Source organism: Bison bison, unplaced genomic scaffold, assembly GCF_000754665.1.
Source record: "Bison bison bison isolate TAMUID 2011002044 unplaced genomic scaffold, Bison_UMD1.0 scf7180017864471, whole genome shotgun sequence".
NCBI classification, from domain to species: domain Eukaryota; kingdom Metazoa; phylum Chordata; class Mammalia; order Artiodactyla; family Bovidae; genus Bison; species Bison bison.
The window spans coordinates 31821167-31846089 of NW_011495032.1; the positions used below are offsets into that span (position 1 = coordinate 31821167).

Consider the following 24923-nt stretch of genomic DNA (forward strand, 5'->3'; position numbering starts at 1 on the left):
ATACAGGAGATGCAGGAGACTCAAGTTTGATCCCTGGGTCAGTAAGATTCCCTGGAGGAGGAAATGGCAACCCACTCCAATATTCTTGCCTGGAAAATTCCATGGGACAGAGGAGCCTGGCGGGCTACAGTCTATGGAGTTGCACAGAGTCAGACACAACTGAACACACACGCACTTGACTTAAGCAATGGAAAGTATTTGTGAATTATTGAAAAAAGCATATTATAATTCTAAGAAATGAAATTACTCATTGATGTTATAAAACATCATTGTTATCTTTTTCCTCCTGACAGAGCTGCTGATACTAATTATAAAATTATTTGTCCAATGGTGGTAAAAAAAAAAAAGTTCAATAAATTAAATGAAGACATTATTTCTCTAACTTTTCTCTGAAAATACCAATAAATACAGTATAGTTCTCTCTATATGAAGTAGACACACATGTGGTTAACAGAAACTATTTCTATCTGTTGAGATTAGGCTCTGGGGTTTCTGATTCTCCATTTCATGGGTCACACCAATATCTTTGTTCAAAATGATGTGCGGCTCTGTTCACTTGCAAATATTTGAATCCATAGCAATGAATTTTTCACTCAAACTGCTTCACTTGACCCCATCCCTACTTGTTTTACTACCAGATAAAACATCTAACAATCCACTTATAAACTGTTGTATATGACAACTTAAGTAAAATGGCAGTTATCAATGAGATAGAGACACCCAAGTTCACTAAGGGACTATAAACAATAAACCACATTTTCTAACAGCATGATTCAAATGTTCCTTCTCTAGTTGTAATAATTGATACCCATAACTTGCTGGTTTGGCAATATTTCTGTTTTGGCAAAACAAGCATGGTTACTTTCTTGTGGTTACCATTTTACAATAAATTCTCCCATCAGAGAACTTTTAAGCTTTCTCTGCCTTGCCAAGCTTGCTTCCTTTCTGGTTTACACTTCTAATAATTTTCATGTGCTCCTTCTGCTAAACCCCAAGGGTGGACTCCTGACCTCCTTGCTAGAGGTGCGAATGATGCCAGGCTTAGTGACTGCTCTGCGGTTTCCAAAGCTCCTCCTCCCTAGACCTTGACAGTTCTTCAGATGCCAAGGTTGGGAAGCAGGACAGGGGACACTCCTAGGGTGCAGTTCCGAAGGGAGGAAGCCTAAATCTGGGGGCTAAAGAGGCTACGTAGGGGACCTGCGTGCGATGCGGAGTTTGGACCCTTTCGGCCATCCCAAGTCTGCTCAACCTGACCCCTGCGCTGGTCTCCCGCCCGTGCGTCCGGCGCGGGCCGCTGTCCACAGTGGGAGGTGCTGAAAGCAAGGAGCGGGCGCGGGGGCGGCGAGGCGGACTGCTCCTCCGAGCGCCCCCCTCCTCGCTCCGCGGCTCCTCCAGCCCTCCCCTCCTCCTGCAGCCATGTTCCACGCTCGAGGAGGGGCGGGGGAAGGGGAGAGGGACGGGGGATCAGGGCGGAGAGAGTCTGCTCTGCCTAGGGGAAGGAGGGGATGAGAGTTGGGGAGAGCAGAGGGAGGAAGAGGCGGGGGCAGCGGCTAGCGAGGAGCCAGCGCTGAGTCCTGCAGTAGGACTCCCAGGAGCCACCATCATGGTGAAGAGGAAGAGCTCCGAGGGCCAGGAGCAAGACAGCGGCCGTGGTATCCCCTTGCCCATCCAGACCTTCCTGTGGCGGCAAACCAGGTGAGGGGCGCAGAGGGCGCACCGCGGGCGCCCAGGGCTGGGGGCGCTCCTGGGGCCGCCTGGGTTGTGATCGCTGCTGCTGAGGCCGCGCCACAGCTTGCAGCTCCCTCTCTGAGGCTGGAAAGCAAGCTCTCCAAACCCGCTTAAAAACACGCATTTAAAAAAATATTTCAGTGAAGTTTGACGACAAGCAGATTGGCAATATACGTTATTTAGGGGGTGAGAGGGCAGAGAGCCTAGGAGGAGGGGGCGGGGAATTAGGGGAGATAATTATGACTGGTTGTGCTCCTGTGTCCAATTTACCCTCCGTCTCCTGCTGTAATTCCAGCCCGTTGACCTGTTGTTTTTCCAGCTCCTGTTTGTCGAATATCTGCTATGCCCACTTGTTAACCATTTTTGCTCGGATCCAGCCAGTGTAATCTTCCTGGTTAAAGCCTCTGAGAAGACTCATTTTTTATAAGAATTTGCTTTTTCCAGAAAAAAAACAAAACAAAACAAAAAACAACCCTGAAGCCTATTCCAATAAACGGGAAACAAGGTTTCCATTATTATTATTGTTAGAGATTTATCAGATAAGAAATTAGATTCTGAAAATCATAACCCACAAGCTGGGTTCATTTTTCAGTTTTGAGTAAGACTGTACACATGAGTAATGCAATACTTCTGACCACTGGCAATTTAGAATCCAATTAGATAAAAAGTCTTCAGAAAAAGAGTTGATACAGAAAATGTATAAATTCACACCTTTTTCATATATGTAATTGCACATAAAAAAGCAAATGTCAGCTGTTTAACACCTGCTCATTAACAAGGCATAGGGAGGCATGAAATTTGACTTTTGCATGTCTTATCCATTGAAAATGTCATAAGGATGCTCTAATAATAATCTTGCATGTGTTTATAACAATTATCTCTCTTAATTTTTCAGTGCATTTTTGAGGCCTAAACTGGGAAAGCAGTATGAAGCCTCTTGTGTGGTATGTGATATTCATCATTTAATGAGTATTTCCATATATCATGTGGTAATTTGAAAGAATGATGTTAAATGTACTGACTATACATGTTAATTCACTCAGCGAACATTACTGAGTACCTACTATGTGCCAGACACAGTTCTAGATGATGAGATGGAGCAATAATCAAAACAAATAAAGGGTTTGTATTCTACTGGGAGGGGGATGGGACCCTCATAAATAAATAAAATAGATAGCCAGCCAAATGGTGATAAATACTATGGAGAAAATTTAAGCAAAAAAGGAAATTATAGAGCACTAGGGTGAAGTTTTCATGTTAGAAACAGTGGATAGATAAGGTTTGCCTCCTTATGTGACCCTTGGACAAAGATTTGAAGGAAGGTACTGAGGAATAGCTGAGAGAAGAGCAGAGGGAAAGTGAGTCTGAAGGCCCTAAGTGGGGAGGAGTAGAGCAGAAGAGAGAGTGGGGAAATAACAGAGAATCAGGAGACAGAGGGCAAGTATAACAGTCAAATCCTTAATCAACAAAATTGAGAAATGTTATCAAATCAACAAGACATTATTTTATGTAGTGGAAGCTCATAAAATGCAAGCCTATGAACTACTCAATGTAATATGCAATATTGAACTTTTATGTCTTCCATTTTTTCTGCAACTCCAAAGTGGATGATATGAAATAATTATAATAATGCTATTAATATTTATGCAAAATAGAGTGCACTTGTCCTGAGATTCTAAGGGAATCTCATGACTTAAAAACTGTCTTTTTACAAACTGAAGACAAGATGGAAAACTGTGAAGCAAAATTAAAATGGGTTTTTTACAGACTTTATTAAAAATTGGAGCTCACATAAAGGTCATTACATTGTATATGAAAGTGAAAGTCACTCAGTCATGTCTGACTCTTTGCAACTCCATGTACTGTAGCCTGCCAGGTTCCTCTGTCCATGGAATCCTACAGGGAAGAATAATGGAATGGGTAGCCTATCCTTGGGAGAAGGCAATGGCACCCCGCTCCAGTACTGTTGCCCAGAAAATCCCATGGATGGGGGAGCCTGGTCAGCTACAGTCCATGGGGTCGCTAAGAGTCAGACATGACTGAGTGACTTCACTTTCACTTTCCACTTTCATGCATCGGAGAAGGAAATGGCAACCCACTCCAGTGTTCTTGCCTGGAGAATCCCATGGACGGAGAAGCCTGGTAGGCTGCAGTCCATAGGGTCACACAGAGTCGTACACAACTGAAGCGACTTAGCAGCAGCAGCAGCAGCAGCAGCAGCCTATCCTTTCTCCGGGAACTGAACCGAGGTCTCCTGCATTCCAGGCAGATTCTTTACCATCTGGGCTACGAGGGAAGCCCCACATTGTATATATTATAGCCTAAAAGTAGAAACCTACTCATTTGGATATTGCCATGATATTTGCAAATGACCAGACAGAGAACAGATGACCTTCTAGTAAGGAGCTCTGAAATGTGTTAGGGCCACAAACTATTACAGAAGCCAACTGGAAAATTAAACACCCCACTTACACGCACATATATGCACAAAACACACTCAAATAGGAATTTATTTTGTTGCATTTCCTGCTCTTCAAATTGTCACATGTATTTTTTATATCTAACTTTTTAATGGAATTTATTCTACTAAGCTCAGGTTAAAGTAATTTGACACTTGAAATCTCTGAGTCTTTCTCAAACCAAGCTTACAGTTATACTAGCTTAAAATAACCCTGGCTTTTCTCTCTTCTTGGCAAAGATATGTCTGACATTTTAATGTAGTCACATAATATCAAGTAACTGAGTCACATTCATAGCTGCAGATAGATAGTGATATAAGTATAGAAAACAATTTCCCTGGTTTAAAATGACAAAAAGTTATATTAGTAACATTTAAGAAGAAAATGACAGTAAGTATTTAAGGCTTCTTGAGGTTATAAGGTATATAACTTATCCTCTAAAAGTGCATTCATCCAGACTGTGTAAATTCTTTATAATCTTTCAATGTCTAACATATACACCCTTTACTTAATGAATAGTTAGGAACCAAGGGCTGAGGAGTTTTAAAGTGTTTGGATCTGCCTTTATCTAGTTTCTTTAAGAAAACCCCAGAGACTACATCTCTGATCGAACTCCTTACCAAACCCTAGCATGCCTTTCATTATGAAAGTGAATTTATTTTTTTTCTTGAGTCAAATGTAAATAGCTTTCTTTGGAGAATCTCTGTATTAAGTCATATTTTTCTTATATATCCTAATAATTCCAATAATTATTGCTAGGCATTGCTAGGCACATGGAATAATTCAGGGACCCCAAAATCAGATCTCTTCTAAGAGGTCTATCTTATTTAACATTTGTTGCACATTCACAAAAATTCTGTCCCTCCAGATACTTTTAAAAAAGATATCTCACCTTGGTCTGCAGCAGGGATAGCTCCTTTAGATGATCCAACAGCATTTTATAAAATACTACTTCTAAATACTTCATATACTTAAATGTTTTCTATTCTTTTTGATGGGAGCTTATTTTGGTGGAAATAAAAATCATTTAATAATTCAAGCAGTATACTTTGGATCAAAAACTTAAAAATGGGTGTTCTCAGTCATGTCCAATTCTTTGCAACCCCATGGAGCCCGCCAGTCTCCTCTGTCCATGGGATTTTTCCAGGCAAGAATATAGAAGTGGGTTTTCATTTTCTTCTCCAGGGGATATTATCGATCCAGGGATCAAACCTCTATCTCTTGACTCCTGCATTGGCAGGCGAGTTCTTTACCACTAGCGCTACTTGGGGCCAGGTGGCGCTAGTGGTAAAAGAGTCTGCTTACCAGTGCAGGAGCTATAAGAGAAGCAGCTTCCATCCCTGGATTGGGAAGATTCCCTGGAGTAGGAAGTAGCAACCCACTCCTGTATTCTTGCCTGGAGAATCCCATGGACTGAGGAGCCTGGTGGGCTATAGTCCATAGGATCGAAAAAAGTTGGACATTACTGAAGCGACTTAGCATGCAGGCCAACTGGGAAGCCTGTTTGAAAATGGGTAGATAATAGGAAATTATCGTTGATTCATTTCATGTCAACATGTACAATGAAATGCAATGTGAGTGTTCTGTGAAGAATTTCGACTAGTGGTGTGCAACTTTTTAGGATATACAATACCTTGTCTATTTTTCCACCCATCAGAATATTTAATTTCTTATTTTAATTTTTTTTTTTTTGGTGTCTATAGTCCTTTGAACGAGTGTTAGTAGAAAACAAGCTGCATGGCCTCTCTCCAGCCCTCTCTGAAGCCATCCAGAGCATTTCCAGATGGGAACTGGTACAAGCTGCTTTGCCTCATGTCCTCCACTGCACTGCGACCCTGCTGTCAAACAGAAACAAGCTAGGTTGGTGCACCTGCATTTCTTCTTCATAACACACCACTGTCCTCATTCATGGTAACACTCATAATAACACCCACAATAGCAACCTGTATTAGTACTTTCCCAGGCACTTGGCACACATTCTCAATTAATTCTCACAAAATCTCCCTTCGTTTCATATTACTGTTATCTCCATTTTGCCAATGAAGGAACTAGCTCTCCTTTTTAAACTTTTTCACTTTACAAGTAAACTGTGAATATGTCTTCCTTTTGAACATTAGAATGTTGTAGAGAAACTAAGAACTCTCACCTATTCAAGATGAGTTCTAAGCAGAGTTGTCCTTTAGTCCTCCCAGTGTCTAAAGCAACCACCTTCCTGCATTTGGCATGCCCCCCTCCAGCTCTTTTCCCAGCTTTGTAGTACTGTGTGTATGTGTGCATGCCTGCACATATGTGTTATTTTTCTTGCTTATATTATTTTGCAGATTGCTTTTCCCACATAGCATTATGTCCTAGCCATCTAGCCCAAGCTCTTCTTCATCCGGTTCCTTCCCCTTATGTGGATCTTTACTCAAGTGTTACCTTTATAGAGGGGCCTTTCCTAATCACACCAGGTCTTCCCAGGTGGCTCAGTGGATAAAGACTCTACCTGCAATGCAGGAGACTCAGAAGACATGGGTTTGATCCCTAGATTGGGAGTAATGAGCACACATGCATGCAAAATGGAGTAGCTATCTTCAGAACCAATATTCTTAACCATTGTGCTCTTTATTTGGAAATATATGTGGGTATCTGGCTGAAGAGATGTGATGTATGCAGTTTCTTTCCCTGTGGCAACATATTGTTCTGCAAAGATTGCAGCCAGTTAGAAAGTCCCAAAACAAGAATGGACCGTTCTAACAATGGCTGTAAGTGGTGCAGAGAAATGCTAATGTCTCCCAGGAAATCAAGCCACAGAACCTTAACACAAGGATGTTCTTCCCAGATGCAAGGCTGACATCATTGTCCTGGTCACAGAGTCTGCCTTAACCTGACTGTGTGGTTGTGCAATGCAGGACACCAGGATAAACTGGGTGTTGCTGAGACAAAGCTCCTCCATACCCTGCACTGGATGCTCCTGGAGGCCCCACAGGACTGCAACAGCGAGCGTTTTGGGGGCACAGACCGAGGTTCCAGCTGGGCTGGCAGCAGCAGTGCTTTCGTCCACCAGGTTGAAAACCAGGGTTCTCCAGGGCAACCTTGCCAAAGCACCGCCCATGATGAGGAAGAAAATAACCGAAGGAAGATTTTCCAGAACTCCATGGCTACTGTGGAGCTCTTTGTGTTTCTGTTTGCTCCTCTGGTACACAGGATCAAGGTAAGCAGAAAGCTGATTAGGCTGAAGAGGGACTAGAGGTCAGGTGAGGGTGGGCTTCAGATGATATTTCCGTATTTGTGCGCCCATGTCTTTGTATGAGCTTATAGGAAGAGAGCTTTGTTTCTATATTAAGATATTAAACATTATCTCAAAACCATGATTCTCCTACTTAAAAATCCTTGATAGTTCTCCATCTGCCCCATGATAATGCCCAGCGTATTAAATATGACATATAAGGTCAACCATGATCTGGAGCTGAAGTCCCCTCCGTTGACCACTGCCAATCCCTACTGCCCACCCCATGATAGTTCTGGGAGCCACGTGAACCATTCCCCGAATATGCACTTGCTGTTAGCTCTGTCCTCCTTTTGCTCCATGGCTCTTCAAACTTCAGTGTCATCATTTCCATGAAGCTTTTCCTCTGACCTTCCCCATGGAGACCTAGTCACTATCTCTTTTGTATTTCCAGAACATAATGCAGGGTCTCGAGCAGAAGCTTTTACTTTTTATGTGCTGCAGTCTCTTTGACAGTTTGGTGTACCATGTATGAATTCCTTTTCAAAATATTTTTCAATGCGTAAAATAGAAAACGTATTTCATGGAAACCAATTGTATTAAAATACAGTTATATACAGGTACCCCTTGGATCTGAAAGAGACAATATTATCTTAAGTCACTCTGCTACCACTTTCTAGCTGTGTGATCTAGGTGATCCTACTTAACCTCTTGGATCCTCCATTGCATAAAATTTTGGATATTTAAACACAGGGTGAATATACGTGAAGACACAGTACATGAAAGTACATGGGAAGAAAATCAAGTAGATGGAAAGAAATCAAGAACTATTTGTTACTTCTGAGAATGAATAAATTGCAACATTCCATCTAAGCGCTCTGATAAAAGATAGAAGGAATCAATATGCTCAAATATTCTATAACAGAATATTAGGATCCTAATGAATGTTTCATTTTTGCAATATATTATATATATGTGATGAAGGAGGAAATGGCAACCCACTCTAGTATTCTTGCCTGGAGAATCCCCATGGAAAGAGGATCCTGGTAGGCTACAGTCCATGGGATCGCAAAGAGTCGAACATGACTAAGCAACTAAGCACATATATATATGAAGGTGGTTGTAAGACCATTAAGAGCCATTATGAGGGCGGATGGACTAGAGAGTCTTTTCATCCATTTTATATTCAGGTAAAATTCACTTTTGATTGATTCTGTCCCGTTTCTGGTAGGACTAGAACTGAAATTACCTGTGGACTCCTAAAGTGCTTCACATCCACTGGCCACGTTGTCTATCAAAATTATCAAAAAAAAAAGTTAAATGTGATTTAATTAAATTTCTGCTTTAAAAACATTACACTTTCTATTTTTAAAAGTCTTTGATAAAGGTTACGCTTAATGGAAACATTAACTGAGAGTGTCCCCCTGGCCAATGAGACCTGCAGGACATGAATTCTGCTTGGCTTCATCTCCCTCAATCTCACTGGCCTCTCTCTTGTTCCCAAACTTGCAGGCTCACCAAAGGCTCACCTTCAAACCCAAGAAGATTGTTTTCGGTTTCAGATCTTGGTGCTGGTTTTTTCCTTCTATTTGAATCATTTACTCCCACCTTCCACCCCAGATTTTCACGTGGTCGTGTTCTTCTCAGCGGTTTACTCACCACATAGTTGTTACCAACCCAGAAGTACTTCCCTGGCTACTTTAGTGCCACTAGTATATGGTCTACTTTTTTCATTGTTTCCTTCTTTGCACTTATCAGTTCCTGAATTTATTTTTTATGTTTCTTTACATGCTTGTTACCCATCACCCCCACCAAACCCAAGGTTCTTGAACAAAGGGACACTGCCTGGCCAGGTCACAGTGGTATCTGATGTGTCTAGAAGAGTGTCTGCATATATGAGACAGTCAATAAATATTTAATGATTGTCACCGAATAAACCCAAGTTACTATCAGAAGCTGATTCAAGTGCTAAAAGTAGCAAATATATGTAGGCACATAGTCCCTTAAATGGAAAGGGCAAGAAAGAAAACTCCTTAAAAAAAATAGCCCATAACATATCTATTTGTAAAGAAATATTATCTAGATTAAAAAATGTTTAAGTGTCCAGAATGACTGTAATTTTATTTGGAAACATGCAGAGTGTAAGGTTTGGAAACAGTCCTGAGTTAGAATCCAGTGCTTGCTGCTTTGTATTCTATGTAGAAAGGACATTGAACGATTTAACTTCATTAAGCCTCAGTTTTCTCAAGTATAAATTGAACATGAGAATAATTTTACGGAGTATTGTGAGGATTAAACAAATTAAAGTGCTCACCTGATGCACAAAAAGGCGTTAATAAATGGTAGTATTTAGCTTTGACATTTTATAGCTATCAGCATTATGAATTATGAGTAGAAGAGGAGCCAGATCTTCTTTCAGGGGAGACTACACAGATAGTTGAGAAAAGCTGGCTCAAGGTCCCCAGGTTTACTTCTGGCCTTGGATTGTAATATTTATAAGGAAGTAAAACAATCCCTATAAAACATGGCACTGTGATTAATACATAGTATTGTATTCTACGATTATTGCTGGCTATTATTACTAGCATTATTGTTCTATCATTTTATTATTGCTATGAGAGAAACGTTTTTCTAGATGCCATAGGGAATACAAATATTAATGAGTCAATAGATTTCCCTATAAAGGTTGTTTTTTTTTTTAATCTGAGTGAAGGGTTTGCTTTTTTCAGCGGGGAATGTACAATCCCTTGATCGGGGTTTCTCAGTTGTGGCACCATTGGCATTTGGGGCCAGATAATTCTTTGTCCTGTGCTTTGTAGGGTATTTAATAACATCTCTGGCTTCTACCCACTAGATGCCAGTAACACCTCCTCCCTCTGGTTTGTTGCAAACACAAATGACTCGAGACATTGCCAGATATCCCTAAGGAGTAGGGAGGGGGAGAATTGCCCTGGATTGAGATCCACTGACCTAGAATTTTCATTTGCCTGCTAGTTATCAGGCCCTATCTTCCTTCCATATCCGTGCTCTAGCTGTGTCAACTGCTCCTCATCAGCACCATTAATGGCCCCCTTATTCTTCCATTGCATTTGATCCTCAGAACTCCAGCCCAAGATCAAGACTAAAAGCCACCTTTTCTTTCCAGCCCCAGAGATCTGCATGCTCCTGGGGCAGAAACCAACAGCCGTCTAGACTCGTATGTCTACACATTGTGCCATCAAGCTCCACGTGATGCCCCACTTGTCAGTCCGTTTCTTGTTTCCCTCAAGTCCCCACCCCATGTTCACATAGACAGTGTTGTAGGTTGAAGCTCTTATAGGACATGGTGTTGCGGGAGTAACGAAGGGCTGAAATCCAGTCTAGGCATGAGCCTGTGCTTCCACTTCTCACCTTCCCAGCCCCTTCCACTTGCTTCTGCTTTCCTCTAGTATGTAACAGTTCTCACCTATCATTTCTAATTTTTACAAACACCCACAGGAAGGTAGATTTTACCAAAGAGGAAACTGAAGTCCAGAGGTAATAATCAAGCTCATTAAGTAGGCAAGGTGGGATTCAAATCCAATTCCATCCGACTTTCTACAGAGCTATACTGTTTCTTGGTTTCTGTGCTAGAACTCTTCTAAACAAGGTCATCAACAAGCTTGGGCTATTGAACCTAATCTTTACTTTGCTGTCTCCAATTCATTAAATCTCAGCTGCATTTGAACTTACCTTCATTTCTTCTTGAAGTTTTCCATTCCTCTGGTGACACCAAACTCTGCCAGTTTTCATTGCATCTCTGGCTCTTTCTGCTCTGTCTCCTTTGGGAGCTCATCTTCTTTGCCTGCTCCCTTAACATTGGGATTCCCCAGAGATGCAACCTAGACCCTTTGCACTTCCCACTGTATCTTTTCTTTGGAAGACCTCTTCTCCTGCTTCATTTATTTACCATTTGTGTCCTGATAGGCTGAGATCTAATTTTGTATCTCTAAACTAGTCTTCTCTCCTGGCCTCTAGACCAACTTTTCAACTAGTTTCTCCAAATAGATATCTATAGACATTTCAGATTTCCCCTGGAATGAGCTCTTGTCCTGATGTTCTGTATTTCAGATGATGGACCCATTCACATAAACTCAAAACCTAGGAGCTTCCTTTGATTACTCCTTCATCTTTACCTACACATTCTGCTAATCACAGAGTTCTACACATTTTGTCTCCTAAGTATTTCTAACTTTTTTTTTATCCTTATTCACTCCATAACCCAAACTTTCATCATCTCTTCCTTGGACCTGTTACTTGGGCCATTGTCTAATTGAATTTACAGTCTCCTGGCTTGTCTTCTAAAATCCAACCTTAACACCAAAGTGATCTCTCTAAATGCAGATCTGACTGTATCACCAATATGCTTAAAGTAATTTGTTAATTTATCGCTATACAGAGGGTGAAACTCTAGATTCTTGGTGTGATAACTGGGGCCTCCATGTTTTGTGTTTTTTTGGCTACCTCTCCTGCCTATGAGCTCCAAATGCTTGAAGTCTCCCTGAGAATATAACGTGGTTTATTCCAAACCTGTTTTCATGCTGGTCATGTTACCTGGAATGCCCTCATAACCTACATTTCTGCCTAGAAAATTCCTACTCATTCTTTATGATTTCATTCAAGATCTAGGCTCCCCTCTTCTCTATCTGTATAATATTTTAAATGTATTTTTATTGTTATTTTTAGTTTATTTGTTATTCTTATCTCTTTGTGTGTCCATCTCTCCCACTAGATTCCAAATGGTTTGAGAATAGAAATTATCATTGTATCTGGGGTAGTTAACATTAATGTTTGTGCTTTGTAGATATTTAATAAATATTTGTTGAATGAACTAGTTTACTAATTAACAAATACATCTAAATGACTCATTCTTTTGTAGGACAGTGTATAATTCAATGGATTGTTATACTTTTAACTTAAAACTAGCTCAAATATTATATAAGAAAATTAATATTCAAATATTCAGTCAAGTATTATAATTTTAGGCCAAATTTAAATGATGACATGTGTTACAACTAAGGAATCCCTTTAAATGTGCTGTCAGTATTTTCTTGATTTGATTATATTCACTTATTCCTTCAATAAATATTTATTGGATGCCTACTGAATGCTAGGCACTATTCAAAGTGCTGGAGAAACTGCAGGGAATTAAACAAAATACAAGCCCTCAAGGAGATTTTTATAAAATTCATATGTCTAAAGTAAACAACTTTAAAACAGAATTCAAAATAATAGTTGTTTAAGCAGATGTCTCTAAGCTACTAGAAAACACATTTAGAATTGCTTCATGTCATCACGGAAACAGATTTTCATTGCAAGCTAGAAAAGAAACTGTAATGTGGAAATGTTGATTTTTTGAATGCTTACACCTTCTGGTTTTTCTTAGAACCTTTCCAGACCATTCACCCCACAGCTATTTGAATGATAAAGAGCACCTTCTCCAACCACAGAGCTTCTGTTCATGTGTGCATATATCACACTGAGTGAGCCATTGAAGGGGACTCTAGAGGTGGCGTTAGCTTTCAGAGTTTATGCGTTCCTCCAGCTTAAAAGAATGTACAAAGGAACATATCTACACAAGAGTTGGCCATAGCTTCTGCAGGTATTTGGGTCTAAAGAATGATCAGATTGAGCTGGTATTATTTGGAGAGTCTAATATATGTTCAGTTAATCAAAAATTATGTATTGATATTCAAGGAAAAATACACGGAAGGAGATCTCAATTTATCTTCAAGAAATATACAGCCTAGCTGGAAGTATATCAAACAAAAAACAAAATAATGACAGTGACTGTCACTGAGTGGTAATTGTCACATTAAGAGAGCAGATGTTAAAACCCAGGATGTCAGTTTAAGAGAACTCACTTCCTGTTGCCATGTCCATTGGAGTTTTGTGCCAAGATTACTTAGAAGAAACATGGAAGAGAACCCATCTCTGAAACTAAGAAATTATCAAAACCTGATGAATTGAGCATTCTACATTTCTGGAGATAAATCTGATATACTCTGCACACTGTTAATTCCTTGCTTGCTGGATCTAATACCTTACATGATACCAAGCAGTCTTCCCCATGATTATTTCAAAGGAAGAGGGATTCTTTCCCTTTAACTTTAGACCTGTCCATCTAGTTGTTTACTCAATAAGTCTAGTTGAAAGTCTAATAGACCTCTCAACCTTAACATGTCTAAAACTAGACTCCTGATATCCCCAGACTTGTTTCTTCTTCATCTTGCCCATCCTTATCAGTGACAAGGCCCAAGATCTTTGACATCTTTTTCTCCTACACTCCACCTCTAGTCTGGAGAAGGCAATGGCACCCCACTCCAGTACTCTTGCCTGGAAAACCCCATGGACGGAGGAGCCTGGTAGGCTGCAGTACATGGGGTATCTAAGAGTCGGACACGACTGAGCGGCTTCACTTTCACATTTCACTTTCATGCATTGGAGAAGGAAATGGCAACCCACTCCAGTGTTCTTGCTTGGAGAATCCCAGGGACGGGGGAGCCTGGTGGGCTGCCGTCTCTGGGGTCGCACAGAGTCAGACATGACTGAAGCGACTTAGCAGTAGCAGCAGCAGCCACCTCTAGTCAGTCAGCATCTGCCCTCTACTAATTTTATCCTCTACTAACCCCTTAGTCTAATGATCTTTCACCTACATGATAATAATAGCTTCCTAAATTCTCTGTCTCCACCCTTGCCCTTTCTCAAACTATTCTCAATAGCCTGGGTGATCCTATCAAAACATATATCAAGTCATGTCATTCTACTACTCAAAATCCCTGCAGTGGCTTCTCATGTTACTCAGTAATTGCTGACGTGCTTACTAAACCAGTCAGTCCTAAAGGAAATTAGTCCTGAATATTCACTGGGAGGACTGATGCTGAACTGAAACTCCAATACTTTGGCCACCTAATGCAAAGAACTGACTCATTGGAAAAGACCCTGATGCTGGGAAAGATTGAAGGCAGGAGAAGGGGATGACAGAAGATGAGTTGGTTGGATGGCATCACCGACTCGATGGACATGAGTTTGAGCAAGCTCTGGGAGTTGGTGATGGACAGGGAAACCTGGTGTGCTACAGTGCGTGGGGTGATAAAGAGTTGGACACGACTGAGTGACTGAACTGAACTTGCTATGACCCATCAGGCTATATTATTTGAAACTCAACTCTTCTGTCATTCACTTGACTCCAGGCTCACGGTCTCTTGGCTGTTTCTTGACACATGAGACATACCTAGGACCCTTACCCCTGCTGATCCCTTTTTATAAAATGCATTTTCAGGAAATAGCTACATGGCAGCTCCTTCATTTCATTCAGATCCTACTCCAAAATCACCTGCACAAGAAGGCCTTCCCTGGCCTTTCTGTCTAAAACATTGACACCTTGCCTGCCATTTTTCTCCTTCTGCTTTACTTCTCCTTTGCACTGGGGAGCAGAGATTTTTTTTGTATGCTTTGTTCCCTGTTGTATTCCAGAACCTCGAATAGGACCAGGTACACAGTAGGTGGTCTGTAAACATTTGTAGAATGACAGTTGAATGAATTTGACCAAATGCTTTATATGCTTTTCCAATATGGCCACTAGATGCTTCTCTATAATGAGTACCACTGTGGTGCCAGGATCTTGGTCTGTAGTTTAGAGACCCCTCTATACCAACACAGAGATTTATTCAGGGATTTCAGCTAGTCTTTCCAGTTGAGGCTTCCTTTGATAGTGAGCTGCATTGATTCACCATTTGCAGAATCCTTTTCTTCCCAACTTTTTCAATTTTTTGCTAGCTCTCGTTCTTCTAGATCAGTGGTTTTCAACCGTAGCTAACATGAGAGTCACTAGGGGGAACTTAAGCAAATCTCACAGTGATTCTAACTTAATTGGTCTGGTTAGGGGAAGAAGTGAGACCTGAGCCTCCTAGGTTTTAAAAGCTCCCTGGGTGATTATACTATATACAAGCCAGGGTTGCAAATCACCACCCTAAGTGAATTTCTGGGTCTCAGTTGTGCTCATTAATCTGCAGTCAGATTCTCTCTGCTTTCATGTCTATGTTGATTTGAGAGGCTGCATTGTTGAAAATGTAACCTCAGAGTGTTATATGTTTGTACTTACGCAACTGCATTTTAAACATCTCAGCCACTCAAAGTGGTGTAATGATGAAGCAGAGAATGTGCTTCCTGGCAGAGACTTTCAGTGGTAGGCAAATTAAATGAGTATGGGTTGTAAAGTCAGTACAATTCAGCAACTATTTATTGAGCACCTATTGTGCACCCAATGCCTAACACTGAATTTAGTATTGTGATGGTGACAGAGATTGTGGAGGAGGAGAATGCTGGCTACATCTCTACCCTCAGGGAATTAGATTGTTGAGAAGGCAACAAACAAAATAATATACTAAGAAGGGTCTAACTGTAGGTTACTGATTCCATGAAATGCAAGAACAAGAGATGGACTGGAGAATAGAAAGTCAAAATGGCCAGCATCTGAGGATATTTTGTCTGAGCCACCAGGGAAGCCCATGAGAGAGAAAGAGGACAATTAAATCATTAAGAGGGATAATATCAATATAAATAGCCATAAGTAAAGAGATCTGCCTAGGCCCTTGAAATGAAAAGGACTCAATGAGTGCTAGTAGAAAACAATAATTTGTATTTTGTGCTCTGTCCAAAGTTCCATTTTAATTAATTACTAATTTTGCTTAAAGGAGATCACCATGATTTTTGTAGTAATTATGATGATGGTGTGTGTGTGCTCAGTTGTGTCCAACTCTCTGCGGCCCCATGGACTGTAGCTCACCAGGCTCCTCTGTCCATGGAATTTTCCAAGCAAGAATTCTGGAGAAGGTTGCCATTTCCACTTCTAGGGTAACTTCCCGACCTAGAGATCAACGTGAATTTCTCCTGTGTCTCCTACTTTGGCAGGCAGATTCTTTACCATTGCACAACCCATTATGATGATAATTTAAGCCTATTGATTTATCTGAGTGAGGAAGGAAGATCTTGAAGATCAGCCTACTTTGAAAATAATCTTATGAATGATATTCTTTTTTAATACAAGCTTAAAAAGTTACTTTCTGTTTGTAGTTATTACAAAATATTGGCAGTATTCCCCATGTTGCACAATACACCCTTGAACCTATCTTATACACAATAGTTTGTGCCACAAACTATTGGGTGAAAGATGTTAATTGTTGCATTGACTGTTCCCTTCAGCCAGTTCTTGGACATAGATCTTCCTTCCCTTCTTCTAGGAATCTGACCTCACATTTCGACTGGCCAGTGGACTTGTCATATGGCAGCCCATGTGGGAACACAGACAGCCTGAAGTCTCCGGCTTCACAGCACTGGTGAAGCCCATCAGGAACATCATTACAGGTTTGTGACTCAAACACCTAGTGTGATGGTCTCAGCATACGTAGGAATGAAGGTGATGGGTGATTCACTCTTAAGAAACCAAGAGGAAGAAAATTCCTCCAGGGAGTTATCTAGGGGCCCCTGGGTGTAGGGTTCATTTACATGATGAGAAACTCTAAACCAGGAGCACATGCTGTGGTATTACCAAAGTATGACTTTGGGTAAGTCATTCAAACTTCCTGTGCCTCCATTTCCTCATCTGTAACATGGGAGTTATAGGTATAACTCCCATATAAATACAGTGTAACAAGCACTTACAGGATTATGATGAAGAATAAATGAGCTGATATATGTAAAATTGCTTAGAAGAATGCCAGGCACATAGGAAATAAATAAGTGGCAGCCATTATTATTATTTCATCTTAATCATAATTATGATGGATGGAGTAGCAGCTCCTTAACAATCTTGCTTTAGTGGAGGTTTGTTGTTGTTTGCTGTCAAAGCATTTCACTACTGGGATTGTCTAATGAAACAGTCCTATTGTCGAACTGTAGAAAGAGTACAACATGATAGCTTGAAAAGTGCCTGGAAAGTTCATGCTTCACCCCAGATCTTTTATCATGTATATAACCTAACCTCCCCCAAGTGCTTTCATTTCTTTAAAGTTTTAGTTGCTAAGTTGTGTCTGACTCTTTGCGACCGCATGGACTATAGCCTGCCAGGCTCCTCTGTCTATGGAGTTCTCCAGGCAAGAATACTGGAATGGATAGCCTATCCCTTTTCCAGCAGATCTTTCCAACCCAGGAATCGAACCAAGGTCTCCTGTGTTGCAGGCGGATTCTTTACCAACTGAGCTATCAGGGAAGCCCCAGATTCCTTGTTCCTTATCGTTTTCATCTGTAAAATGGGTCTGGTAATATACCATAAGCTATTATAGGGATTATTATAAGTATTAAATGAGTTGATACATGTGAAAACACTTAGAACTTGACAGATATTAGGTACTGTGTGTGCTCAGTCACTCGATCTTGTCTGACTCTTTGCGACCACATAGACTGCAGCCCAATAGAATCCTCTGTCCATGGGATTTCCCAGGCAAGAATACTGGAGTGGATTGCCATTTCCTACTCCAGGGGATTTTCTCACCCAGGGATTGAACCCACATCTCCTGCGTATCCTGCATTGGCAGGCTGATTCTTTACCACTGAGTTATCTGGGAAGCTCATGTTAGGTACTGTGTAGATATTAACTGTTATAATTTTCAGTATGGCTAATTTTTTTAGCACCTTAACCTATCGAGTTGGACTGAATAGATGAAGAAATCTATATTGATAACCTAAAAATGCAAAGATTTTTTCATTGGTTGTTTGATTTCTCTTACAATACATGCTATTAAATGTCTTCTTTCAAGGTTTTAACCATCTATTAAAATGGGTTTTTGATTCAAAAAAAAGATGAACTTCCCTGATGGCTCAGATGGTAAAGAATCTGCCTGCAGTGCAAGAGACCCAGGTTCGATCCCTGAGTCAGGAAGATCCCCTGGAGGAAGAAATGGCAACCCACTCCAGTATTCTTGCCTGGAGAGTTCCATGGACAGAGGAGCCTTGTGGGTTACAGTCCATGGGGTTGAAAAGAGGTGGACACAACTGAACACGCATGCACACATTGAAACATATATGTTACCATATGTAAAAAACAAAAGAAAAAAGGAAATAAAATACCTTACATAAACTTATAAAATTTGTGATGGGATTTCATCCGTATTTGCAGCTAAGAGAAGCTCTCCTATCAATAGTCAAAGTCAGACCTGTGAATCACCAAATCAAGACACAAGACACCGAGAGGTGAGTATATTATAACCATGAGAAGAAAGGTAGATATTCCTTGAACATGGCGAGGTTTGAAGGGTAGGATTTGACCAGTGCTTTATCTCAGTAGCTAGCAGGTAACGCTTAATAAATGTTAGTTATCATTATTCATTCCACATTAAAGTATCTTGTTCTCAATTACCGAATCTCCTAATATTTGCTAGGCAACCCTAATATAAGTAAAATAATACTACAGCAGGTGTGGAGGAGGAAGTAGAGAGGAGGCTTAAGACGCAGTCCTACCCCTAAGGAAACTAAAGTTTAAAGACAAATCCACATGAAACAGAAGATGTGTAATGAAACAGTATAAAGTAAATTCACCATGCACTACTTGATTCAGAAAAGAAAGAAATGAAGGCCAGAGTAGTTCAAAGTCACATAGAAATGCATACCATCATTAATTTAATATGTGTTAGATGACCTGCCTTGTCTTTCAGTTCAACATGTGGAAAATACAGTTTACGGTTATCCATCAAAATTGAATCCTCTTTCCAACTCATGCATTATTGCCAGGATTATTATTATTATGCATTATCATCATCCTTTTTACCCTCAAAACTGAAAATGTTAACATCTTAGTATGTCTCCTACAGAGCAATTGCTAAGTATAGACACTGTGATTTATATGCTGCTGCTACTGCTGCCGGAGAAGGCAATGGAAGCCCACTCCAGTACTCTTGCCTGGAAAATCCCGTGGATGGAGAAGTCTGCTGCTGCTGCTGCTCCTGTTACTAAGTCACTTCAGTCGTGTCCGACTCTGTGCGACCCCAGAGACGGCAGCCCACCGGGCTCCCCCGTCCCTGGGATTCTCCAGGCAAGAACACTGGAGTGGGTTGCCATTTCCTTCTCCAGTGCATGAAAGTGAAAAGTGAAAGTGAAGTCGCTCAGTCGTGTCCGACTCTTTTCGACCTCATGGACTGCAGCCTACCAGACTCCTCCATCATGGGATTTTCCAGGCAAGAGTACTGGAGTGGGGTGCCATTGCCTTCTCCAGTGATTTAAATGCTATATTTCATCTATTCTCAGATGTAAATTTTTTCACTTTTAACACATTTGAAATATAGTGTATTTTTCATGATCTTTGGCCTCTTACATCTCTCTGCCTGGTAGAAATCTTGTTGTGATTGTCATTCTTGTGCAGCAAAATGTGATCATTTCAGCATCTAAGTTTGCAGTATAAGGGTCAGTGGCTTAGGAGAATGTCAGAGGGGATAGTGGAACACTCTTTTAAGAAATAACACTCTTGATGGAGCATAGGAAAAATATATGTCAACAGCTCTGAGTTGAAATTTATAAATGTTAAAACATTTTAGGAATACCTACACCAATTTATTTCACTTATATTTTCCTTTTTACATATACATGGGATATATTTATACTTCTCAAGAGGCTCAGTGGTAAAGAATCCACCTGCCAATGCAGGATATACAGGAGATGTAGATTCGATCCCTGGGTTGGGAAGATACCCTGGAGAAGGAAATGGTAACCCACTCCAGTATTCTTGCCTGGAAAATTCCATGGACAGAGGAGCCTGGTGGATTACAGTCTGTAGGATCGCAAAGAGTCACACAAAAACTGAGTGTGCACATGCATGGGGTGGATATATGATCAAAAGATCTGCATAAATAAGGCTAAGTAGACCTTTTTAATAACTATAAAATAAAAAGTCCTCACTACTAAGAACTTAACAGAATTTTTTTAGATCATACATAAAATAACGGTGTCTTATAACTGAAGACATCTTAGATACAGTGAAATACATAAATTCAACATTTCAGTCTTTTTAATCCTCTCCATTTGATTTCTTGCTGAGTTATATTGTTTTCTTTTCATTCTGTTGCTCAGATGTGCACTGCTATCTTCTAAATCTAGGTCTTCCTATGTAGATTGCAGCTGAAATGACCTGATTGGATTTTCTACTTCTAGCCTCTCCTGCTTCATATAAATATCGTTCATAATGCCTGATTATTCTTCCTAATGCATCATTTATTTATTAGCTCATCATTCCACAGAGGCTCATTATATACGAGGCACTGTCCTTTTATTGCATCCTTTCCTCCTTAGGTGCCTTTAGTGGGTCCCCTCACCTCAAGACCAAACTCCTCCTCCTGGTTCTCTGTGCCTTCCACCACCTAGCATCATCCTTCTTAGGTGACCTCAATTATCCCTTTAGTTAGTAAAGCGCTGCTCCCAGGATGCAGGGCTTGCAACGTTAGCCTCTGAGGCTTTGCTCAGACAGTTCCCTTATACTGGATTGCTCTCTTTCCTCCCTTTACCTATCTAAATTGTATCTTTAGGGACCGATTTAGACCTTGATTCCCCATGAACTCTTATCTAGTTGCTTTAACCTTCACTGTCCAATATGACAGCCACCAGGTCCATTTGGCTACTGAGCACTTGAAATACGACTATTTTGAATTGATCGAATGGTGTTAAGTGTAAAATGTACACCATATTTTGAAGAAAATGTAAATATCTTAGTAATATTTATATTGATGACAAGTTGAAATTAAAATTTTGGATTAAACAGAATATAGAGTTAAATTTTTAATTTTGTCTATTTCATTTTATTTTAAAAATAAGATACGTGTCTCCTATTTATGGCTTGCATTGTACTCCTATTGGACATGATGCTATAATCTTTATCTGTTTTAAAATTTAGCTGTAAGTTCTTGATTTCAAGGCCAGATTCATCTAATATATTTTTATCGCCAAAGCATCTAACATGAAACATACATAGTATGTTCTTGCTAAAGGATTCTTTGATCAAATTCAGAAGACTTATTTTATCAAATTTCTAGCTGTATTCTATTCGCTCTATGCATCACGGTTGAACAATACTTTCTTATTTTACATACGAAAATACAACGGAAGTTGTAAGGGGTTAAAATACTATGATCAGTTTTTGTGGGTCTATCTTTTAGCAAAGAAATTTATCTGTAATACTGATGGGAAAATATCTCACATTGGGCAGAATTATATTTATTAGATAAATGTAATTAAAGTAAGCTACTCTGTCAATAAAGTGAAATGAATTTGTGCTTACAAATAAGGGTTATTGTATTCATTTGGGAGAAATGTCTTCCATCTCCCTTCTGATGAATGATGAAAAAATCTGAGCCCTGCACTTTCATGTCCATGCTTTGGCTTTGATTTGATTAGCTGTTTTTCACTTACCCTTGTTTTCTGCCTCATGCCTCTATTCCATTCACTTCAGTACTGACATATCTTTGATGAATTATTGGTTTGTAGCTCTTCTTCTGCAGACACTGGATATGGAGGTGAAAAGAGAAAAGAATCAAGGGCAAAATGAAATAAAGGACAGAAAAGTACTTAGGCTAAAAGGCTTCTCATGATACACGGGCTCTTTAGAAGCCTGTTTCTGTTCCTTCTTAGATGAAGGCAAAATCCCTTTGTCTATGACATATTTATGCTGCAAATTTTTTTTTAATTTAAAAAACAATGTATGTACAATAATATGATAATTCTGGAAGATATTCCTGAAGGAAAAAAAAAAAAAACACTAATCTACTATCTCCAACCCCAAAAGGGACTCCAAGTGGTCTGTGAAACGTTCCAGTCAGATTCCATCTCACCCAAGGCCACTATTTCCGGCTGCCACCGAGGAAATTCCCTTGATGGAAGTCTGTCCTCCCAAACTTCCCAGGAAAGAGGACCATCGCACTCCAGGTACATGACTGCAATATGATGGACAAAAATGTATTTCCAGATCCTCAAAACTAAATATGAATTTCCAGCTACTCGTATAGCCTCTCTATCTCTTAAAATGTGTAAATGTATGATACATGTATACATATTCTGGGTCAGAGTATAATTACGTGAATACGTCTATAACTAGTTGGCCATATTCTTAAATAGCTCATTTAAACACATTCAGGCAGGCGTGGTAAGACATGATTTAATGAGATGTCTGAATTGAATTTTAAGTATTTAAAAGTGGAATGATGCTACCAAAAACTTATGTTGCAGGAACATGAAAGGATCCGCTTTAATGTATAAAAATACTTCATACTAGCAGATCCTTGTATTAAGAATGGGTGCCTCTAAAGTACGCATAGAGCATTTGGGAATCTATTCTTTGTGAACATTCCAAAGCTGCCTCTGTTAGCTGGTGTCATAGTGAATTTGCTTACCAATGCCTTCTCTAGGAACAAACATTAGTCCACTTCTTCCTGCTCTCTGATGAAATTAAGGAAACCTGGATTCATGAGGTTTGCCTTTGTGCCCATCTATAAACTCCACCTAGCAGAAGAGGAGACCATTTGTATATACCTGTTTTCAAATAAGGTTACAGTCTAATGGATAGTGTTTTAAAAGGTGGTATGTTTAAAATAGCTTTATTGAAGTATAATTTATATACCATAAAATTCACCCTTTTAAGTGTACAATTTAATGGTTTTAAGCAAATTTCCAAAATTCTGCAACTATCAACACACTTCAATTTCAGAACACTTTTATAACCCCCAAATATCCCCTCTGTCCATTTCAGGCACTCCCGTTCCCACACCCTGATCTAGATGGTCTCTTAACATGCTTTTTGTCTGTATATGGTTGCAATTCTGGATACTCCATATAAGTGGAATCATACCATGTGTGGTCTTTTAAAAGCATTTGACTTCTTTGCTTTAGCGTGGTGTTTTAGATCATTGCATATGTCAATAGTTTATTCTTCTTTATTGCTGTAATGTATCCATACAACAATATTCTGTTATTTGGATATACTACATTTTATTTACTCATGCATCAGCTGATGGATGTCTGGGTTGTTTATAACTTTTTGTCTATGGTGAATAATACTTTGATGAACATTCATATATAAATTTTTGGATGAGCATATGTTTTTAATTCCATTGGATAGACACCTGGAATGAAATTGTTGGGTTGTATGACTCATTGGAAAAGACTCTGATGCTGGGAGGGATTGGGGGCAGGAGGAGAAGGGGATGACAGAGGATGAGATGGCTGGATGGCATCACTGACTCAAAGGACGTGAGTCTGAGTGAACTCCGGGAGTTGGTGCTGGACAGGGAGGCCTGGCGTGCTGCGATTCATGGGGTCGCAAAGAGTTGGACATGACTGAGCGACTGAACTGAACTGAACTGATGGTAAATTTAATATTTTTTTGAGAACTATAAAACTGTTTTGCAAAATGTCTATAACATTTTACCTTCCCACCAGAAATGTCTGGGGATTCATTTATCTCTATATCCTTGACAGAATGTGTTATTGTTGTTTTATTATAGCCTTTCTAGTGGGTGTGATGTGGGATCTGATTGTGGTTTTAATTTATATTTTCCTAGTGAGCAATGATGTTAAGTATATTTTCATGTCTTTATAAGCTATTTGGGTATCTTCTTAGGTGAAATATCTTTTTAAACATTTTGCCCAAGTTTTAACTGGGTCATTTGTCCTCTTATTATTGAATTGTAAGAGTTTTTATGTATTCTGAATACATATTCAGAATGTCCTTATACCTCTCCCCACCCTGGAAAAAGATCCATAAATATTTCCTCTCAGTATTAATTTGCCTTTTTGTTCTAAAATGATTTACCTTCTTCTGGCTCCAGACAGATAAAAGAGAGTAAATGCATAAATAAATTATTTTCAGTTTACTCTAAGTATAAGAAGGCAAATAAGGACAGGATGGGCTCTTTCTCTTAGAGATCTAAATAATATGGAGGAAATGGCCTCAGGAAGATCTGGGAAGAGCAATCCAGGCAGAGGAAACAAGCCTAAAGGCTTCGAAGTGGGAACAAGTTCAGTGTATTCCAGGAATGGAAGGAAGGCCAGTGTGACCAGGGGCTATTGATGAGCAAGTGGGCAAGGTGAGGGAATCAAGCCAGAGAGGCCATAAGGAGTCAGATCACAGAGCAGCCCGGAAGCCATGGTAAGAAATTTGAATTTTGCTCCAGGTGTGATGAAAAGTCATTAGAGTTGTTTGAGCAGTAGAGTGTAATGTCACTGAATTATACCTCTTAAAGATCACTCCAGATGGTTTATGAAAATAGACTTGGAAAGAAAAGCAGACACAGAGATTAGTTAGGAGACACTTTCCATGGTCCGGGTGGGAGAAGAGGTGGCTTGGTTAGGGTGGAGGTAGTAAGGGTAGAAAGGCTGAGATTAGGCTGTAATTGGGATATATTTAAAATAGAGCTGCAATGACTAGATGTGAGGAGTGAGAAAAAGGAAAGAATCAAGCATAACTTAAGTTTATGACTTGAATAACTCTGTGAGTAGTTATGAAAAGGACATCTTTTTTGGGTGTTAGTTCTAAA

General features: G+C 39.8%; 1 protein-coding gene across 1 annotated transcript in view; it reads left to right on the plus strand.

Annotated features, from left to right (window-relative positions):
• The first annotated feature begins 1603 nt into the window (after nucleotides 1-1603).
• Nucleotides 1604-24923, plus strand: part of UNC80 (unc-80 homolog (C. elegans)) — a 230278-nt gene continuing 206958 nt past the window's right edge. The window contains 7 exon segments of the mRNA XM_010861283.1: nucleotides 1604-1695; nucleotides 2624-2672; nucleotides 5891-6047; nucleotides 7079-7380; nucleotides 16656-16779; nucleotides 18530-18603; nucleotides 22178-22317. Of these exon segments, the coding sequence (XP_010859585.1) occupies nucleotides 1604-1695; nucleotides 2624-2672; nucleotides 5891-6047; nucleotides 7079-7380; nucleotides 16656-16779; nucleotides 18530-18603; nucleotides 22178-22317 (938 nt within the window).